Source organism: Nicotiana tabacum, chromosome 10 (assembly GCF_000715075.1).
Source record: "Nicotiana tabacum cultivar K326 chromosome 10, ASM71507v2, whole genome shotgun sequence".
NCBI lineage: Eukaryota > Viridiplantae > Streptophyta > Magnoliopsida > Solanales > Solanaceae > Nicotiana > Nicotiana tabacum.
In genome coordinates, this window is record NC_134089.1 from 118,020,099 (window position 1) to 118,033,944 (window position 13,846).

Consider the following 13,846-nt stretch of genomic DNA (forward strand, 5'->3'; position numbering starts at 1 on the left):
AAATTTGTAAAAACAGAAAAAAAATATTTTTTGTTTTTTAACAAAATATTTTCGTTTTTTAAAAACTGAATTTAAAAAAAAAACTGGAAAAAATGAAAATAGGGGTCGGGTTGTGGGTTTTTTCAAAAAAACGGGTCGGGTAAAAAAATGGGTCGTTTTAATCTGCTGCTGCCACGTGGCACTCCATCCAAAAATAGGAGTATTTTTGTTTCAAAGTATGACAATAGGGGTATAGATAACCCAATAGTATGATGGTAGGGGTATGGATAACCCAATAATATAACGAAGGGTACAGATAAACAATATTTGAAAGTAGAGGAATATATTTAGCCCTTTTCCGTACAAATATTGACTAACTCTACCCACCAAAGTTTAGGTACAAGGAACACAAAAAACACTCTCGAGAAAAGAAATCTCATTACCATCTGAATGTGCCAAACTTATGATAACGTTTCTTTAATTTTTTGAAGCCTTTACAGGTAGCAGAAGCATATAAATTTGAACATCAAACCCATAAGCTGCTAACATTGTCGAAGGAATAACCAAGTCTTGCTCTAAGGAATTGATTTCCATTACTCCATAATCATCTAGTAATAATGTATTTTAACTTGTTAGAAACAGATTGGGAGCTCAAAATTAAGTTCCTGAAGAATCTTTAAACTGAAAGTCCGAGATACAACAATGAGCCTGTGTTTGCCTACAATTCCTAAGGCACTAAGATTGATGTGAAGGCACATTTTCCTTTTTCTAGCCTTTTAGGTATGAAAATCTATTGGTAGAATAGCATATTATTTGGACCATCTGATTAAATCAAACTCAAAATTAAACGAAAGCACAAGAATATTAGCAAAATCAGTCGGGAACAAGATGAAGCTCATTTAAACCCTCAACAGCAGTCAAACGTCACTCAAATTTGTCAATCAGTAATGAAAACTCTCAAGTAATAAACACTATGCCCTTTGCTTGGTTAGTTCCCTGGCACAGAGGACACAGCTATGCTAACCGGCTACCTGAAGTTACTCATGGAAAAGGATAGTTTTCTTTTCTTTTGTTTTTTACAAAAGGTAGAATAAGCATTTCAAAGCAGTATCAGATTAGGCATCAGCAGCAAAATATGCAGATTAGTGCTCCTTCCCAAAGTTAACCAGTGATCCATAGCAGTCCTGAATTATATCAGATGCACAAGTATGGTGGCGAAGAGAAGTGGAAAAATGTTTAGCACAGAAAAGAACAAATGAAAAAGGAAAAGTGAATGAGACACAAAGATAGTAATTGATCACCTCTTCATGAAAATAAAAAGTCCGGAACTTCAACTCATTAACCTGAGAAACTTCATTTCAAGAAACAAAAGAAGTCGTGTTACTAATGCGAAGAAATTCTGTCTCAATACCCAGAACTGCAGATTTGAGTGAACCAAATACAACAGGCACATATGACGGATGAGGCAACTTCAGATTTCATTAATGCAAGAGTTTAAGAAAAGTTCAGATTTAATTTGTTGTTCATCTTTCTTCTAAGTTCTAATTTTCAGTTTCAACTTATTTGGGCACCCAAATATATGCCTACATTGTGAAGAAACATTATCATTTCACATAATTGTCAATGTGAAACTTCGTTCAAGTTATCTTTTGAATTTCCTCTCTTGTTCACTTCCTCCCCAGGAGACTGCCTTTTCCAACCGTCTTATCATTTCTTTTTTCTCCTAGATTAGGGTAAAGCACCAATCAATATAATCCTCATACATTCCAATCAGTTGATCTCCCACTAATGTTGTTTTACGCAGGAAAAAGAGAATCTGAAGACTACCTCTTATTTTTATGTACAAGGGCATCAATAAAGGAAACTCTAGGTCTTCAAACTGACTGGAGAAGACTGAAAACTGCTTTCTTCTCAGGCATGCTTGGGATTGCTCCCTTCACTTGAACACATAGAGAAGCTGCTGCAGCTGTAAGTGCAGAAGGCTTTGTCAAATAGGTAGCTAAGAAGCAAAAACTAGGAGAAAGCAGCAGCATACATACCCGCAAATCTCAAACATTCCTTTTTGGATTTCCCCTCAACCAAGGCCACTGCAAAAGCAGATGTAAAAGTGTCACCAGCTCCAGTTGTATCAACGACTTTTGCAGCTTTTATAATGGGCTGCCGCAAGGGTTCCTCTCCTTTGGTGAAAAGAGCAGATCCATTGGAACCAAGCTTAACAAGAACTTCGTTAACTCCCTGGGAGACAAAACAGAATATAAGTATCATCCTACATAATGAAAACTGAGATAACCACAAATTTACAGAATGTCCTGCTGTGTAAGTGCACCAAACCGGAGCACACAAACAACAAAGTGCTAGGCCATCATATTTATGAGGAGAAGAAAAGCCATGTATCAGCTAATTAGACTCACCTAGCAAAAGTACTAACAGGACATTTACATTTTGCAACATCAATAAGGGGGTAACCATAACACCTCAACACAGACTCGGAAAATTTAACTTAGCAAGTTGTTTTGGATTACTGATAAAGTCTAAATCAAAGTGAACCGCTGCAATAACGTGTCCTAAGACTTAGGATGCAAACTTTAGGCAATAAAAACAAAATAGGCATGTTAAAACAAACCATTTCATAGCACTTCTCCACTGCCTTGCTGATTTGGTCGAAACTTTCTGTTGGCATTTTTGTTATGCGAGCCAGCTCGGTTTCATTTGGGCTCAAAATGTCAACAAAACGAAGAAGCTCTAGAGGGATTGGAGAATCCACGCCACCAGCATCTAGAATAACTGGAACATGTGCATTCCTGGCAGCCTGAAGATACCAAGACGTTTAAAGAAGCATATCAATGAAAGACACTTGACACACACACACACACACACACAAAATATATATATACTTCATCTGTTTCAATATATGACGATGTTTGACTAGACGTGGAGTTCAAGATAGTAATTGCCTAGTGTATTATATTACTGGTAGTAGAAGAAATATTAAAATCACGTTTGAAGAGTTAGTTTCATAAAGAAAATACCATATTAGAGATTAATTTGAATAGCTAGATAAATTTGAACTCTTGAAGGTTGTATTAAATAATACATCAATGGAATAGTACTTTAGTATGTCCCAAAATGAAAAAAGAGTCATAAAATGAATGAGAATAAATCTTCTCTTTTTTCATTTACTAGAACGATATATCATTCCCTTCTCAATACATGATAATCACAATTAAAATTGATAATCTGACAGTGTCCCCTAGTTCATCAAAGGAACCATTAGTAAGGATATCCCACCTACTTGATCTTTTTGTCTCCAAGGCGAATTCTAATTTACGACAAGAAAAAGGTAAGTGAGGAAACACATTATTATGATCTATCTTTCTTTACTTAAATGAGATAATATTTCCTCAAAAGGAGAACCTCCATTTCAGCAAAATAACATAAAAATTAGGATAGCTTAAGAGAAATAGTGAAGAAATATAAATTGAACATTAGTTTGACAGTCCACACACTAATCAAATTTCGCCTAAACGAATCAAGCCTTAGTGAAATCAAAAGTAAATCCAAAAGTCACACCTTTGCAGCTTGGATGCAACTAAAACACATTGTTATAATCTACCTTTCTTTACTTACAGACATAATAATTCATCAAGGATAGCCTCAATTTCATAAAAAAACATAAAGATTAAGAAATAGTGAAGAAACTTAAATCAACCCCTAGTTTAAGAGTCCACAGACTAATTATATTTTGCTTTAGAGAAATCATAAATAAATCCAAAGCTCAAACCTTTGCAACTTGAATATTAACAAAATCTGGGATTTCCCTTTGGAGCAATACAATCCCTGCATTCCTCACAATCTCCAAATCCTCATCAGATAAATTTTCGGGCCAACAAGACATGTTGGCACCACCAACAATAATAATTGAATTCTGGCCATCGGACTGAAGCATCACAACAGCATGTCCAGTAGGAGCATTAGAAACAGTAGTGAGGTAATCCAAATACACCCCACCATTCTCTAATGCTTCAGTAATCAACTTCCCATGTGCATCTTCACCAACTTGACCAATAAAGAAAGTTGGGTATGAAAGCTTCCCACCACAAACAGCTTGATTTGCACCTTTTCCACCTGCCAATGTTTGACCAGTTTTGGCTGAGATTGTTTCCCCTTCTTTTGGTAATCTTTCAATTTCCACATATATGTCTGCATTGGCTGATCCAACTACTACTAGGGGTGGCTTTGATTCTTTCAAGATTGGTTGATTTGGGTTTTCTGAAGCAAAACAAGATATGGGTTTTACTTTTCTTGATAAGGGGTTGTTGTTATTGTTGACATTACACTGAAAAGGGTAATTGTAAAGATTGTTGCTTTCTGATTTTTTGAGGTTGTTTTGGGCTGTTGGGTGCCAATGCTTTGATTGTAAAGGTGTTGTTAGACCCCTCATATCTTTTTCTTCTTCTTCTTCACTGTGTCTCTCGTGTAGTGTTTGAGTCATTCTTCTGTTCAGGTTTTTGTTATTGACGGAGACGCCACATGTGACAAATAATATTTTATTTTATTCTGATAAAATCACGCTCTCTAAGAATCGTGGATGCTACGGTCTCTGTTGATGGGCTCACTGTTCCACACAAAAGCTTTCGGCCCAGTCCGTCTAATACTTGAGTAAAGCTCATTGGAACTTTCAGTTAACGTGGCTAGAGATAAACCTCTATTTTGGCTAGCACCACTAGTCAATACAAGGCATATTCAGCTACACTCGAGTTCACGATCAAAACCTAGTCATTACCAGTCTGATTGCAGATCAGAGGCAGATCTAAAGTTACTAGTTAGTCAACAAGAAATGTTGCAAAAATAATAAATAGATCAATTTAATAAATGATTTAAACTTTTTAATTAGGTGATTGCACAAGATAAGGAGCCATTCCTCCGTTAATAGACGTTACACTGGTCAATTCCAGATTAATCAAAGGATGGGATGGGAGATACAAAAGAAAACATCCAGGTAAATCTAAGGTGGAAAGAATATGATATTCAATACTTCAACGGCTTAAGATGATGAAATCATAATCTGTCCATGGGCGTGAGGAGCATTGGAATATATCCTTTGTGAATACTAGAAATTGCCAGCATTTTTCTTCCTTTTCAAGAATCAGTTTAATTTGGTACATGTCCATGGCTTCTCGGACCATACCAAGCTCATTGAGCTCAGCTGTGAATTTTTCATCAAAATCCCAAATTACTAGCAAGCCATTGTCTTGCGTAACTTTTGGAGCGCTAAACAGACCCAGAAGCAGAATTTCTGTCTCAATTCGTGCGATGGGCTCCTCAGCTTCTTCTCAAAAACCAGACAGTGCTCAAGGTCTCTCTCTCTCTCTCTCTCTCTCTCTCTCTCTCTCTCTCTCTCTCTCTCTCTCTTTATTTATAATTTGTAAAAAGTTAAAATCATTGTTTCATTTTGATCATATTATGGCTAGTTCATGCGGAAGATAGTGAAGGGACTCTATTTTACTAAGTATTTTAAAGCGTAGGATAGAATTAATAGCTTAGGCAAATTGGAATTTACTTTTGATTATGATGAATAGTGATAGGATGTCCCATTTTTCCTATTTGTATGGGGAGCTATATATGGAATCGAGGTTGTATTTAGAAATGATTTGCCATGGAAGCAAAAGTTAGAATATGAAAAACTTGAAAGGTTCAGAAGAACTTGAAAGGTTCAGTCTTTGGTTCTTTCGTTCTAAGCCTGTTATTATTTCTTTTAGATTCTGATGTCATTTTGCAGAATTTGTACCAAGTTAAATTGGAAATTGAAGTTTTACTGGGTAATAGCAGTTGGTATATGCCGTTTTAACTAGAAAAACTCGATGTTACTTGGATAAGATTAATGGAATGCTTAGGATATTTGACTTTTGTGAAGTAGTCTCAAAATGGTTTGGCATAAAATAAGCTTTGTGAGGCATCTTTGTCTAAGCATCTTGTATGATGTTGTTGAAATAGTTAAAGCACGTGGCTTTCAGAAGTGAGAATCATCTTACCATGATACATAAAATGCACATCATTATGCAGGGGCCAGCAAAGTAGGTTATAGCTCTGTAAGCGATGAGGAGTGGAGGAAGCAGCTAACAAATGAACAATTTTACATTACACGGCAAAAGGGTACAGAACGGGCATTCACTGGGTATGTCTGTTCCTTTTATGTCGCAGTGTATGTTTTGCCTGTTGCTTGTTAGTAGACTTCAATAATACAGGAATGCTCTCTCAAGGAACCATCAGTATCTGAATATTGATTGTCAAGTACTCTGATGCTACCATTGTGTCGATGATTGCTCTACATTTGCAATTGAGGGGAAGGAGGTTGGTTAATTGGGGAATTAGGTTTTAGAAGAAAAAGCTGTCTTGGGTATGTAGATGTGATTTTGCCACAGAATTTTTGTAAAAGGTTGACTACTTGGTCGTGGAATATTCCAATTTTCTACCCAAAAATCTTGGCTTTCAAGATTCAACTAACTGGAAACAACCTTTGGCAAAGCTTCTTAGATCTTTTACAAAAATAAAACTATCTGCTGATTTGTTTAAGCCTTGCATTTGGACCCGTCACCTCTAGAACCTTGAACTTTGATATCATCGTGCAGTGAACTGTGTTGAATAGAGTACTGGGACCAGTAACACATACTTAATTTTCTCTTTTTTTCCCCCTTGCTGTTATTTTACACACTGAGGGAATAGGGAAACAAGTCTGAGAGAATCAGCATACTGAGTTATATGTCTCTTGAATCTTACTAAAGCAAGAGTCAGGAACTAAACGATATCTTATAGTCTATACTATAGCATCTTTCCCCTAATTGATTTCAACCGTGAGTTCAGAACTCAACACTAAATGTGCTGGGGTTATTGACGCAGACATGGTTAATTGGAATGTCTAAACATTATATGCGCAGACAACCATCTAAGTTCTGTCCAATTATGGTCCATATTTTATTAAAGGATATATAGCATGATTGTATCGGTTATGGAATAGATCTAACTGCATTGCTGCTTTTTGTTAAGTTGGCTGATTATCAACCATGATTAGTGGTGGCAAAATGGTTAAAAGAAAATAGTTAACCACCCATATTATCCACTAAAAAATTGACTGGATAATGAACTTTTTTAAAAACGGGTCAAATATGGATAAGCACCATATTATCCATTTAGAAAATGGTTAACCAATGGGTAGCCAATGGATAACCAATGAGTTTAACTTTTACATTTGTAAAGCTTCAAATTGGAGGTTCCGCAAGTTTGGGAGACTAGGAATTCTCCCAAAAGTGATCATATTCAAGAAGTCATGGATAATATGGTTACCCATATTATCCGTCGGTTAACCCGTTTTTAATCCGTATAAAATATGAGTTGGGTTGGATAATTTATTCATTTTTTCACTATCCATTTTCGCCCCGAACCATACCCGACCCGCCCTTTTGCCATTCCTAGCCATGATCGAAGAGATTAGGAGCAGAAGAAAAATGAAGACAGAGCAAGGAGAAATCGATAGCTTCTAGAATAATCTGATCAACATGCAATTACAGAAAATGAAGCTCTACCTAAATATATATTGTAGCTAGCAATATATAAAACTAATTAACCGACTAAATTAATCAACTAACTAACTACAATGTACAGTTGTCCCCAGCTAGTGTCCAGCTCAGCATCAGTGCACTGTAGTGCATCTATCTAGTTCCTTACATCCTCCTCAAGCGAGGAGAGATGAAGATATTCTTCATTCCTAGCTTGGATAGAAGATAAGAGTGTTGAGCAATAGGAAGGCCCTTAGTCAAGATGTCAGCTTGTTGTTCTGATAATGGCACATAGAGCGTGTCCACCAGGCCTTGATGAATCTTTTCCCGAATGAAGTGACAATCAATGTCTATATGCTTAGTCCACTCGTGGAACACAAGATTAGCAGCAATCTGTATGGCAGACTTGCTGTCACTGTGCATTGGAATAGGCAGATGTAAGGAAACTCCCAATTCTTTGTATAGACCTATGAGCCAAACAATCTCTACAACAGTGGTTGCAAGACTCCTCTATTCAGTTTCAGCTGAGCTTCTAGAAATGGTTGCCTGCTTCTTGGACCTCCAAGAGATAAGAGAGTCTCCAAATTTGATCAAGTAGCCAGTAAGATTTTCTGGTGTTAGGGCAGGAGGCACAAAAGGCCTGAAGTGAAGGAGAGCTGTGAGATGACATAAGGATACCAAGGCCAGGAACCTGTTTGACATACCTCACTACCCTGACTGCTGCTTCCATGTGAGAGGCTTTAGGATCATGCATAAATTGGCTCAGACATTGCACAGCAAAAGCAATGTCTAGCCTAGTGATGGTCAAGTAAAGCAGTCTACCTATATGTCTTTGATAGCTGCTAGGATCCTCTAGTGGTCGATCAGAGGATGAGCCAACACGAGCATCAAATTCACTACTGGTAAGCTTCTGGTTCAACTCCACTGGCGCACCAAGTGGTCGAGCACCTTCTAACCCCATGTCTAAGATTAATTCCAGAGAATATTTGCTTTGGTGCGTTGGTGCATCAGAATACCTTCATTACTGCTGGCAAATTCTATCCCCAATATATACATGAGTTCACCTAGATCCTTGATTTTGAAATTGTTCTGCGGAACAACCTTTGTGGCATTGATGAGCTCAAGATCATTTCCAGTGATTAAGAGAGCATCAACATAAACCAGAATCACTACCAACTTGCTGCCTGATTTTTTGGTGAGCAAAGAATAGTCCAAATGACTTTGTGTATAACCAGAAGCGGTCAATGTTGAGATCAACTTGATGTTCCATTGCCTGGATGCTTGTTTAAGCCCATAGAGGTACTTGTAACCTGCAAACTTTATGTTTGCCGGCCTTAGAACTGAAACCTTGAGGAAGGTCCATGTATACCTCCTCATGTAAATCACCTTGGAAGAAGGCATTATAAACATCCATTTGGTATAAGGTCCAACCTTCAACTGCAGCTAAAGAAACAACTGCTCTAACAATGACCATTTAGGAGAGAATGTTTCTTGATAACCAATTCCCTCATTTTGATTGTAGCCCTTGGCCACTAACCTTGCTTTAAATCTTTCCACTCCACCATTTTCCTTATACTTAATTTTGTATACCCATTTACACCCTATGGCCTTCTTCCTTTTAGGTAGTGCTACAACTTCTCAAGTCTTGTTTTCTTCTAATGCTTGTATCTCAGCTTTCATTGCTTCTATCCACTTGCTATCTTTGGCAGCCTCCTGATATGATCTGGGCTCAATGATGCTTGAGACATGTGCCACAAAGTTTTGGTAAGGCTTGGACAGATGATCATAGCGGACCACCGTTGAAATAGGATAAAGGCATGTGTTTGCCACTGTCTTTCCCTTTCCTTGAGTTACATACTCCTTGAGCCAGATGGGAGGCTTACTGACTCTCCCTGATTGCCTGACTGCATTCTGTATGGGCTCGATATTAACAAGTTGCTCCTGAGAAATGGAAGCTGAAGACTGAATATGTGTATCTTGAGTTGGTGAAAGAGAGTCTGCCATGGGCAAGACATCCTGATGCTGCACTTGTTGCTCGATGGGTCAGAGCGATGACCCTGTCTACCTCCATCTCAGGTTCCCTCAATACATGTGATTGCTGTCCTGGATTAAATAGCAAGCAGTCTGGGCTGGAAGGAACAATTTGTGTAGGGGTTGGTGTAGGAATGTGATGCAGAGAACTATCAGGCTAATTAATAGGACTCAGATGTTGGAAAGGGTGGATGTCCTCATGAAATGTGACATCTTTACTAACAAAACTAGATTTGTTAGCTATATCATACAACTTATACCCCTTTTGATTTGCAGCATATCCTAGTCAAACAGATTTGATTGCTCTTGGGGCAAATTTATCCTTCTTTCTGACATCTGTGGCATGATAGAGACATCCTATAACTCTTATGTGCTGCAAAGAAGGTACTTTCCCATAGACAAGCTCATAAGGAGGCTTGTTGTCCAGTGCTACAGATGGAAACCTATTAATAATATACACAGCCCCAATGATGCATTCACCCCAAAATCTGATAGGTAAGTGTCCCTGAATTCTTATTGCTCTAGCTGTTTCTAATATATGTTTGTGCCTTTGCTCAACCACTCCATTTTGTTGTGGAGTGTAAGGGCTAAAGCTTTGATGAACAATTCCATTGGTTTTGAACAAATCACAACAATTGAAGTTGAAGAATTCTGAGCTATTGTCAGATCTAAACACCTTAATTTTCTGACCAAATTGAGTAGCCACCATCACAGTAAAATCCTTCAATAAAACTACAACATTAGATTTAAGGTGCAGAAAATAAACCCAAGTCCATCTAGAGTAGTCATCAACCAATGTCAGAAAATACCTCATTCCATTATGTGTTGGCACCTTATAAGGGCCCCATTCATCCATATGTAAGAGAGCAAACATACTATCTGCCTTACAACAACAACAACAACAACCCAGTGGAATCCCACAAGTGGGGTATGGGGAGGGTAGTGTGTACGCAGACCTTACACCTACTCCGAAGTACTCCTTCGGAGTAGGGAGGTTGTTTCCAACTATTTGCCTTGCTACTACTAATTGGAAATGGAACTCTTGTTTGTCTTGGTAAAGGACATACTTCACAATGAGTAATACAAAACTTCTCACTATTCTGGAAAGTGGTGAACTTCCTAAGAACAGACATGGGAACATGACCCATTCTCTTATGCCAGAGTTCTGTAGGTACACTGCTTATTGCTGCCATAGACTTCATATCTTCAAACTGAACTGTCTTATTTTGTGAACACAGAACATACAGCCCATCTACCTCTCTACCAATCTCCTTCACCCTCCTAGTGAAGAGATCCTGAAACAATAAAAAACCAGGAAAGAATGTGATGTAACAGTTAAGATCTCTTATCACTTTTGATACAGACATGGGATTGAATTTAAAAGATGGCACACACAACACATCTTTGAGGACTTCACCTCCTGTCAATGAGCAATTTCCAATCTGAGAGACACCTGCTGAATCACCAGTTGGAAGTTGCACCTGTCCAGAATTTGCAACTGCAGGATTTGTAACTCATACACCAGTGTTCAACATGGATTTACCACCAACCATGTGGTTAGTTGCCCCATAATCCACAATCCATTTCAAGTTAGTTAATGCAGAAAATAAAGGTTTACCTGCCAAGTTTACACTTGCATCACACATGCTTGCCTTCTTTAACACGGTTAAGATTTGACTGTATTGTTCCTTAGTGAAGAATGGTGCTACTGGTGTATTCATGTGACCAGCTGACTGCTGACCATAATCTCCCCTTCACCAAGTTGACCTTCTTTTTTCCTTTGAAATCAGCTGGATATCCTATCACCTTATAGCAGTTCTCTTTCGTGTGGCCTTTGATTTGACAAATCTCACATTTCATCAGCTTGAAGCAATTGTCTCTGTTGTGTCCTTTCATGTTACAGTAGTCACAGTACATATTGTAATTTTTTCTATTCCTTTGTCCCATTCCCGCGTCCTTTTGCTGTGAATAAGGCTGTTGGTTCAGTACCATTTCCCTCCAAATTTAGCATTCTAGAAGTTGCTTTCTGACTCTCATCTTGAACCAGCATAGCATATGCTTGATTTACACTAGGAGTTGGTATCATCATAAGTATTTGACTCCTTGCTTGGCTATAGGAGTCATTAAGTCCCATTAGGAATTGTAGTAACCTCTGGTTTCGTAGATGAACCACATACTCCTTAGATTCTTCACAATTACAAGAAGGAAAAGCAACTATTGAATCCATTTCATTCCAAAGGTCTTTCATTTTTTAGTAGTAGACAGAAATAGGTGAAACACCTTGTGTTAGTGTACAAATTGCTCGAAGCAAATGATAGATTCTCGTCAAGTTAACTTTGTCAAATCTTTCCTGAAGATCATTCCAGACATGAAATGCATTTGAACTATAGAGAATTCCACCGAGTAAATTTGCACTTACATTGCTGGTAAGCCACGAAATCACCATTGCATTACAGCGATCCCACTGTTTCACCGGATCTCCTCTGTAATCTTCACATCGCACTGAGCCATCTATGAAACCTAGCTTGTTCTTCACTAGCAAAACCACTTTCATGGCTCAACTCCACAACGAGTAGTTCTCCATTCTGACCAGCTGAACTCTAATTTGAACGGCTCCAGGAGTGTCGTCGGCACCAACGAATAAATGATGATTGTGGTCAATCACCACCGAGCTACAGCCAGTGACTCCGCTTGAAGTATCACTCATATTTTCAGTAACTATGTCTTCAATTGCCATTGAATTCGAAAAATGAGGGTTTGCTTGCTACCCTATTTCTGAATTCCTCGTTTTTCACTGTCAATTCTGTGAAAAATCCCTCAATTCAGTAGCTAGTTAGCTCTGATACCATGTTAAGTTGGCTGATTATCAGTCGTGATCGAAGAGATTAGGAGCATAAGAAGAATGAAGACAGAGCAAGGAGAAATCGATAGCTTCTAGAATAATCTGATACAGAAAATGAAGCTCTACCTAAATATCTACTATAGCTAGCAATATATACAACTAACTAATCGACTAAATTAATCAACTAACTAACTACAATGTACAGTTGTCCCCAGCTAGTGTCCAGCTCAGCATTAGTGCACTGTAGTGCATCTATCTAGTTCCTTTACACTTTTGCCTATAGGTTGAGATGGCAAACATGCTGCTATAAATGTGTGTTTTTTTTGCGGCCTGTTTTACTGATCTCTTCTTTGTTCTTGTTTTCAGGGAGTACTGGAACACCAAAACCCCTGGAACATATCATTGTGTCTGCTGTGACACTCTTTTGTTTGAGTATGTATTCTCCTTGTATTTGATTAGTTGCTCAATTTCTTTAAGCAAACCATTCTTAATACTTTTGTTACCATGTGATATGCAGATCTTCTACCAAATTTGACAGTGGGACTGGGTGGCCATCTTATTACCAACCTGTAGACAACAATGTGAAGTCAAAGATGGACTTGTCTATCATTTTCATGCCTCGTCAAGAAGTTGTATGTGCAGTTTGCGATGCTCATCTTGGACATGTATTTGATGATGGCCCTCCGCCTACTGGAAAGCGTTACTGCATCAATAGGTACATTACTTCCTTTAATGTGGGCTGTCCTCTTCTTTCATTGCTGCAAACTTTCTCTCTAATGTTTCTTCGAGATTTACGACTTATTTTATATGTGCAGTGCTGCCCTGAAATTGAAGCCAAAGTAGAAATGTATTGTTGATTTCATGACGAAGTGAAGATATCAAGCTACAGAATTCTTCTAATGCAGGAAACATTGTTGTTTCTAAAATTTTGAACTTGAGGGTTTCTTCTGTGTGATATGCTGAGTACATTTCTGATGATATGTTCACATATTATATAAGAGTGTAAAATATACACTGTTTCTGCACACACTACGTAAATGTCTTACATGTTCATAGATTTTATTGGTTCTTGTGATGTTTGTAATATTCAATTTGGAATAAGTACAGTTTTCTGGTGTTTGGTTATATTTGGGCAAAGGTTATATTATAGGCTATCCGCGATATCTATGGTTAAACTTAAACACCATGCATTTTCTCAACAAACTAGGTTTAAGCCTAATTTAGCTTGCTAGTATACCTTAATTAGTGGCGGAGCTACATTGAACAAAGGGGTGTCAAGTGATACCCTTCGCCGGGAAATTACATTATATTGCTAGATTTTTTTTTTTTATGTATATTTACTATGCTAGATAATTTTTTTGTATGTATATTTACTATACTTTGACTCTCCTTGACTTTTGGATGTATCTAATTATTTATATTTTGACAGTCCTTGATAAAA

General features: G+C 37.8%; 2 protein-coding genes across 4 annotated transcripts; one reads left to right on the forward strand and one right to left on the reverse strand.

The window, feature by feature from the left end:
- Nucleotides 1-805: 805 nt before the first annotated feature.
- Nucleotides 806-4,516, reverse strand: LOC107796802 (ribokinase-like). Of its 3 annotated transcripts, none has more exons than XR_001650512.2 (6): nucleotides 3,761-4,516; nucleotides 2,603-2,788; nucleotides 2,019-2,214; nucleotides 1,807-1,945; nucleotides 1,281-1,322; nucleotides 806-1,163 (listed from the first exon to the last, which is right to left on the reverse strand). XR_001650512.2 is itself a non-coding variant. In XM_016619622.2 (4 exons), exons 1-4 carry the CDS (start codon nucleotides 4,469-4,471, stop codon nucleotides 1,854-1,856), a joined length of 1,185 nt encoding a protein of 394 aa, XP_016475108.1. In that variant the 5' UTR covers nucleotides 4,472-4,516; the 3' UTR covers nucleotides 1,643-1,853. The 3 variants fall into 3 exon arrangements, 1 of the variants encoding a protein (XP_016475108.1); XR_001650511.2 differs by having other exon boundaries at nucleotides 1,281-1,330; XM_016619622.2 differs by lacking the exons at nucleotides 806-1,163; nucleotides 1,281-1,322 and having other exon boundaries at nucleotides 1,643-1,945.
- A 491-nt stretch (nucleotides 4,517-5,007) lies between these two features.
- LOC107796819 (peptide methionine sulfoxide reductase B1, chloroplastic) lies at nucleotides 5,008-13,534 on the forward strand. Its single transcript, XM_016619642.2, has 5 exons — nucleotides 5,008-5,335; nucleotides 6,043-6,154; nucleotides 12,772-12,837; nucleotides 12,923-13,120; nucleotides 13,221-13,534. Exons 1-5 carry the CDS (start codon nucleotides 5,143-5,145, stop codon nucleotides 13,246-13,248), a joined length of 597 nt encoding a protein of 198 aa, XP_016475128.1. The 5' UTR covers nucleotides 5,008-5,142; the 3' UTR covers nucleotides 13,249-13,534.
- The last annotated feature ends 312 nt before the right edge of the window (nucleotides 13,535-13,846 follow it).

Excerpts from the sequence above, each read along its gene's own strand:
- LOC107796802 (XM_016619622.2), bottom strand. The coding sequence starts at position 4,471 with ATGACTCAAACACTACACGAGAGACACAGTGAAGAAGAAGAAGAAAAA. Across the intron at positions 2,215-2,602 it reads TGGAGAAGTGCTATGAAATG|GGAGTTAACGAAGTTCTTGT; the intron begins GTTTGTTTTAAC and ends TTTGTCTCCCAG. Across the intron at positions 1,946-2,018 it reads GGAATGTTTGAGATTTGCGG|CTGCAGCAGCTTCTCTATGT; the intron begins GTATGTATGCTG and ends CTGCACTTACAG.
- LOC107796819 (XM_016619642.2), top strand. The coding sequence starts at position 5,143 with ATGTCCATGGCTTCTCGGACCATACCAAGCTCATTGAGCTCAGCTGTG. Across the intron at positions 5,336-6,042 it reads AAAACCAGACAGTGCTCAAG|GGGCCAGCAAAGTAGGTTAT; the intron begins GTCTCTCTCTCT and ends ATCATTATGCAG. Across the intron at positions 6,155-12,771 it reads ACAGAACGGGCATTCACTGG|GGAGTACTGGAACACCAAAA; the intron begins GTATGTCTGTTC and ends TCTTGTTTTCAG.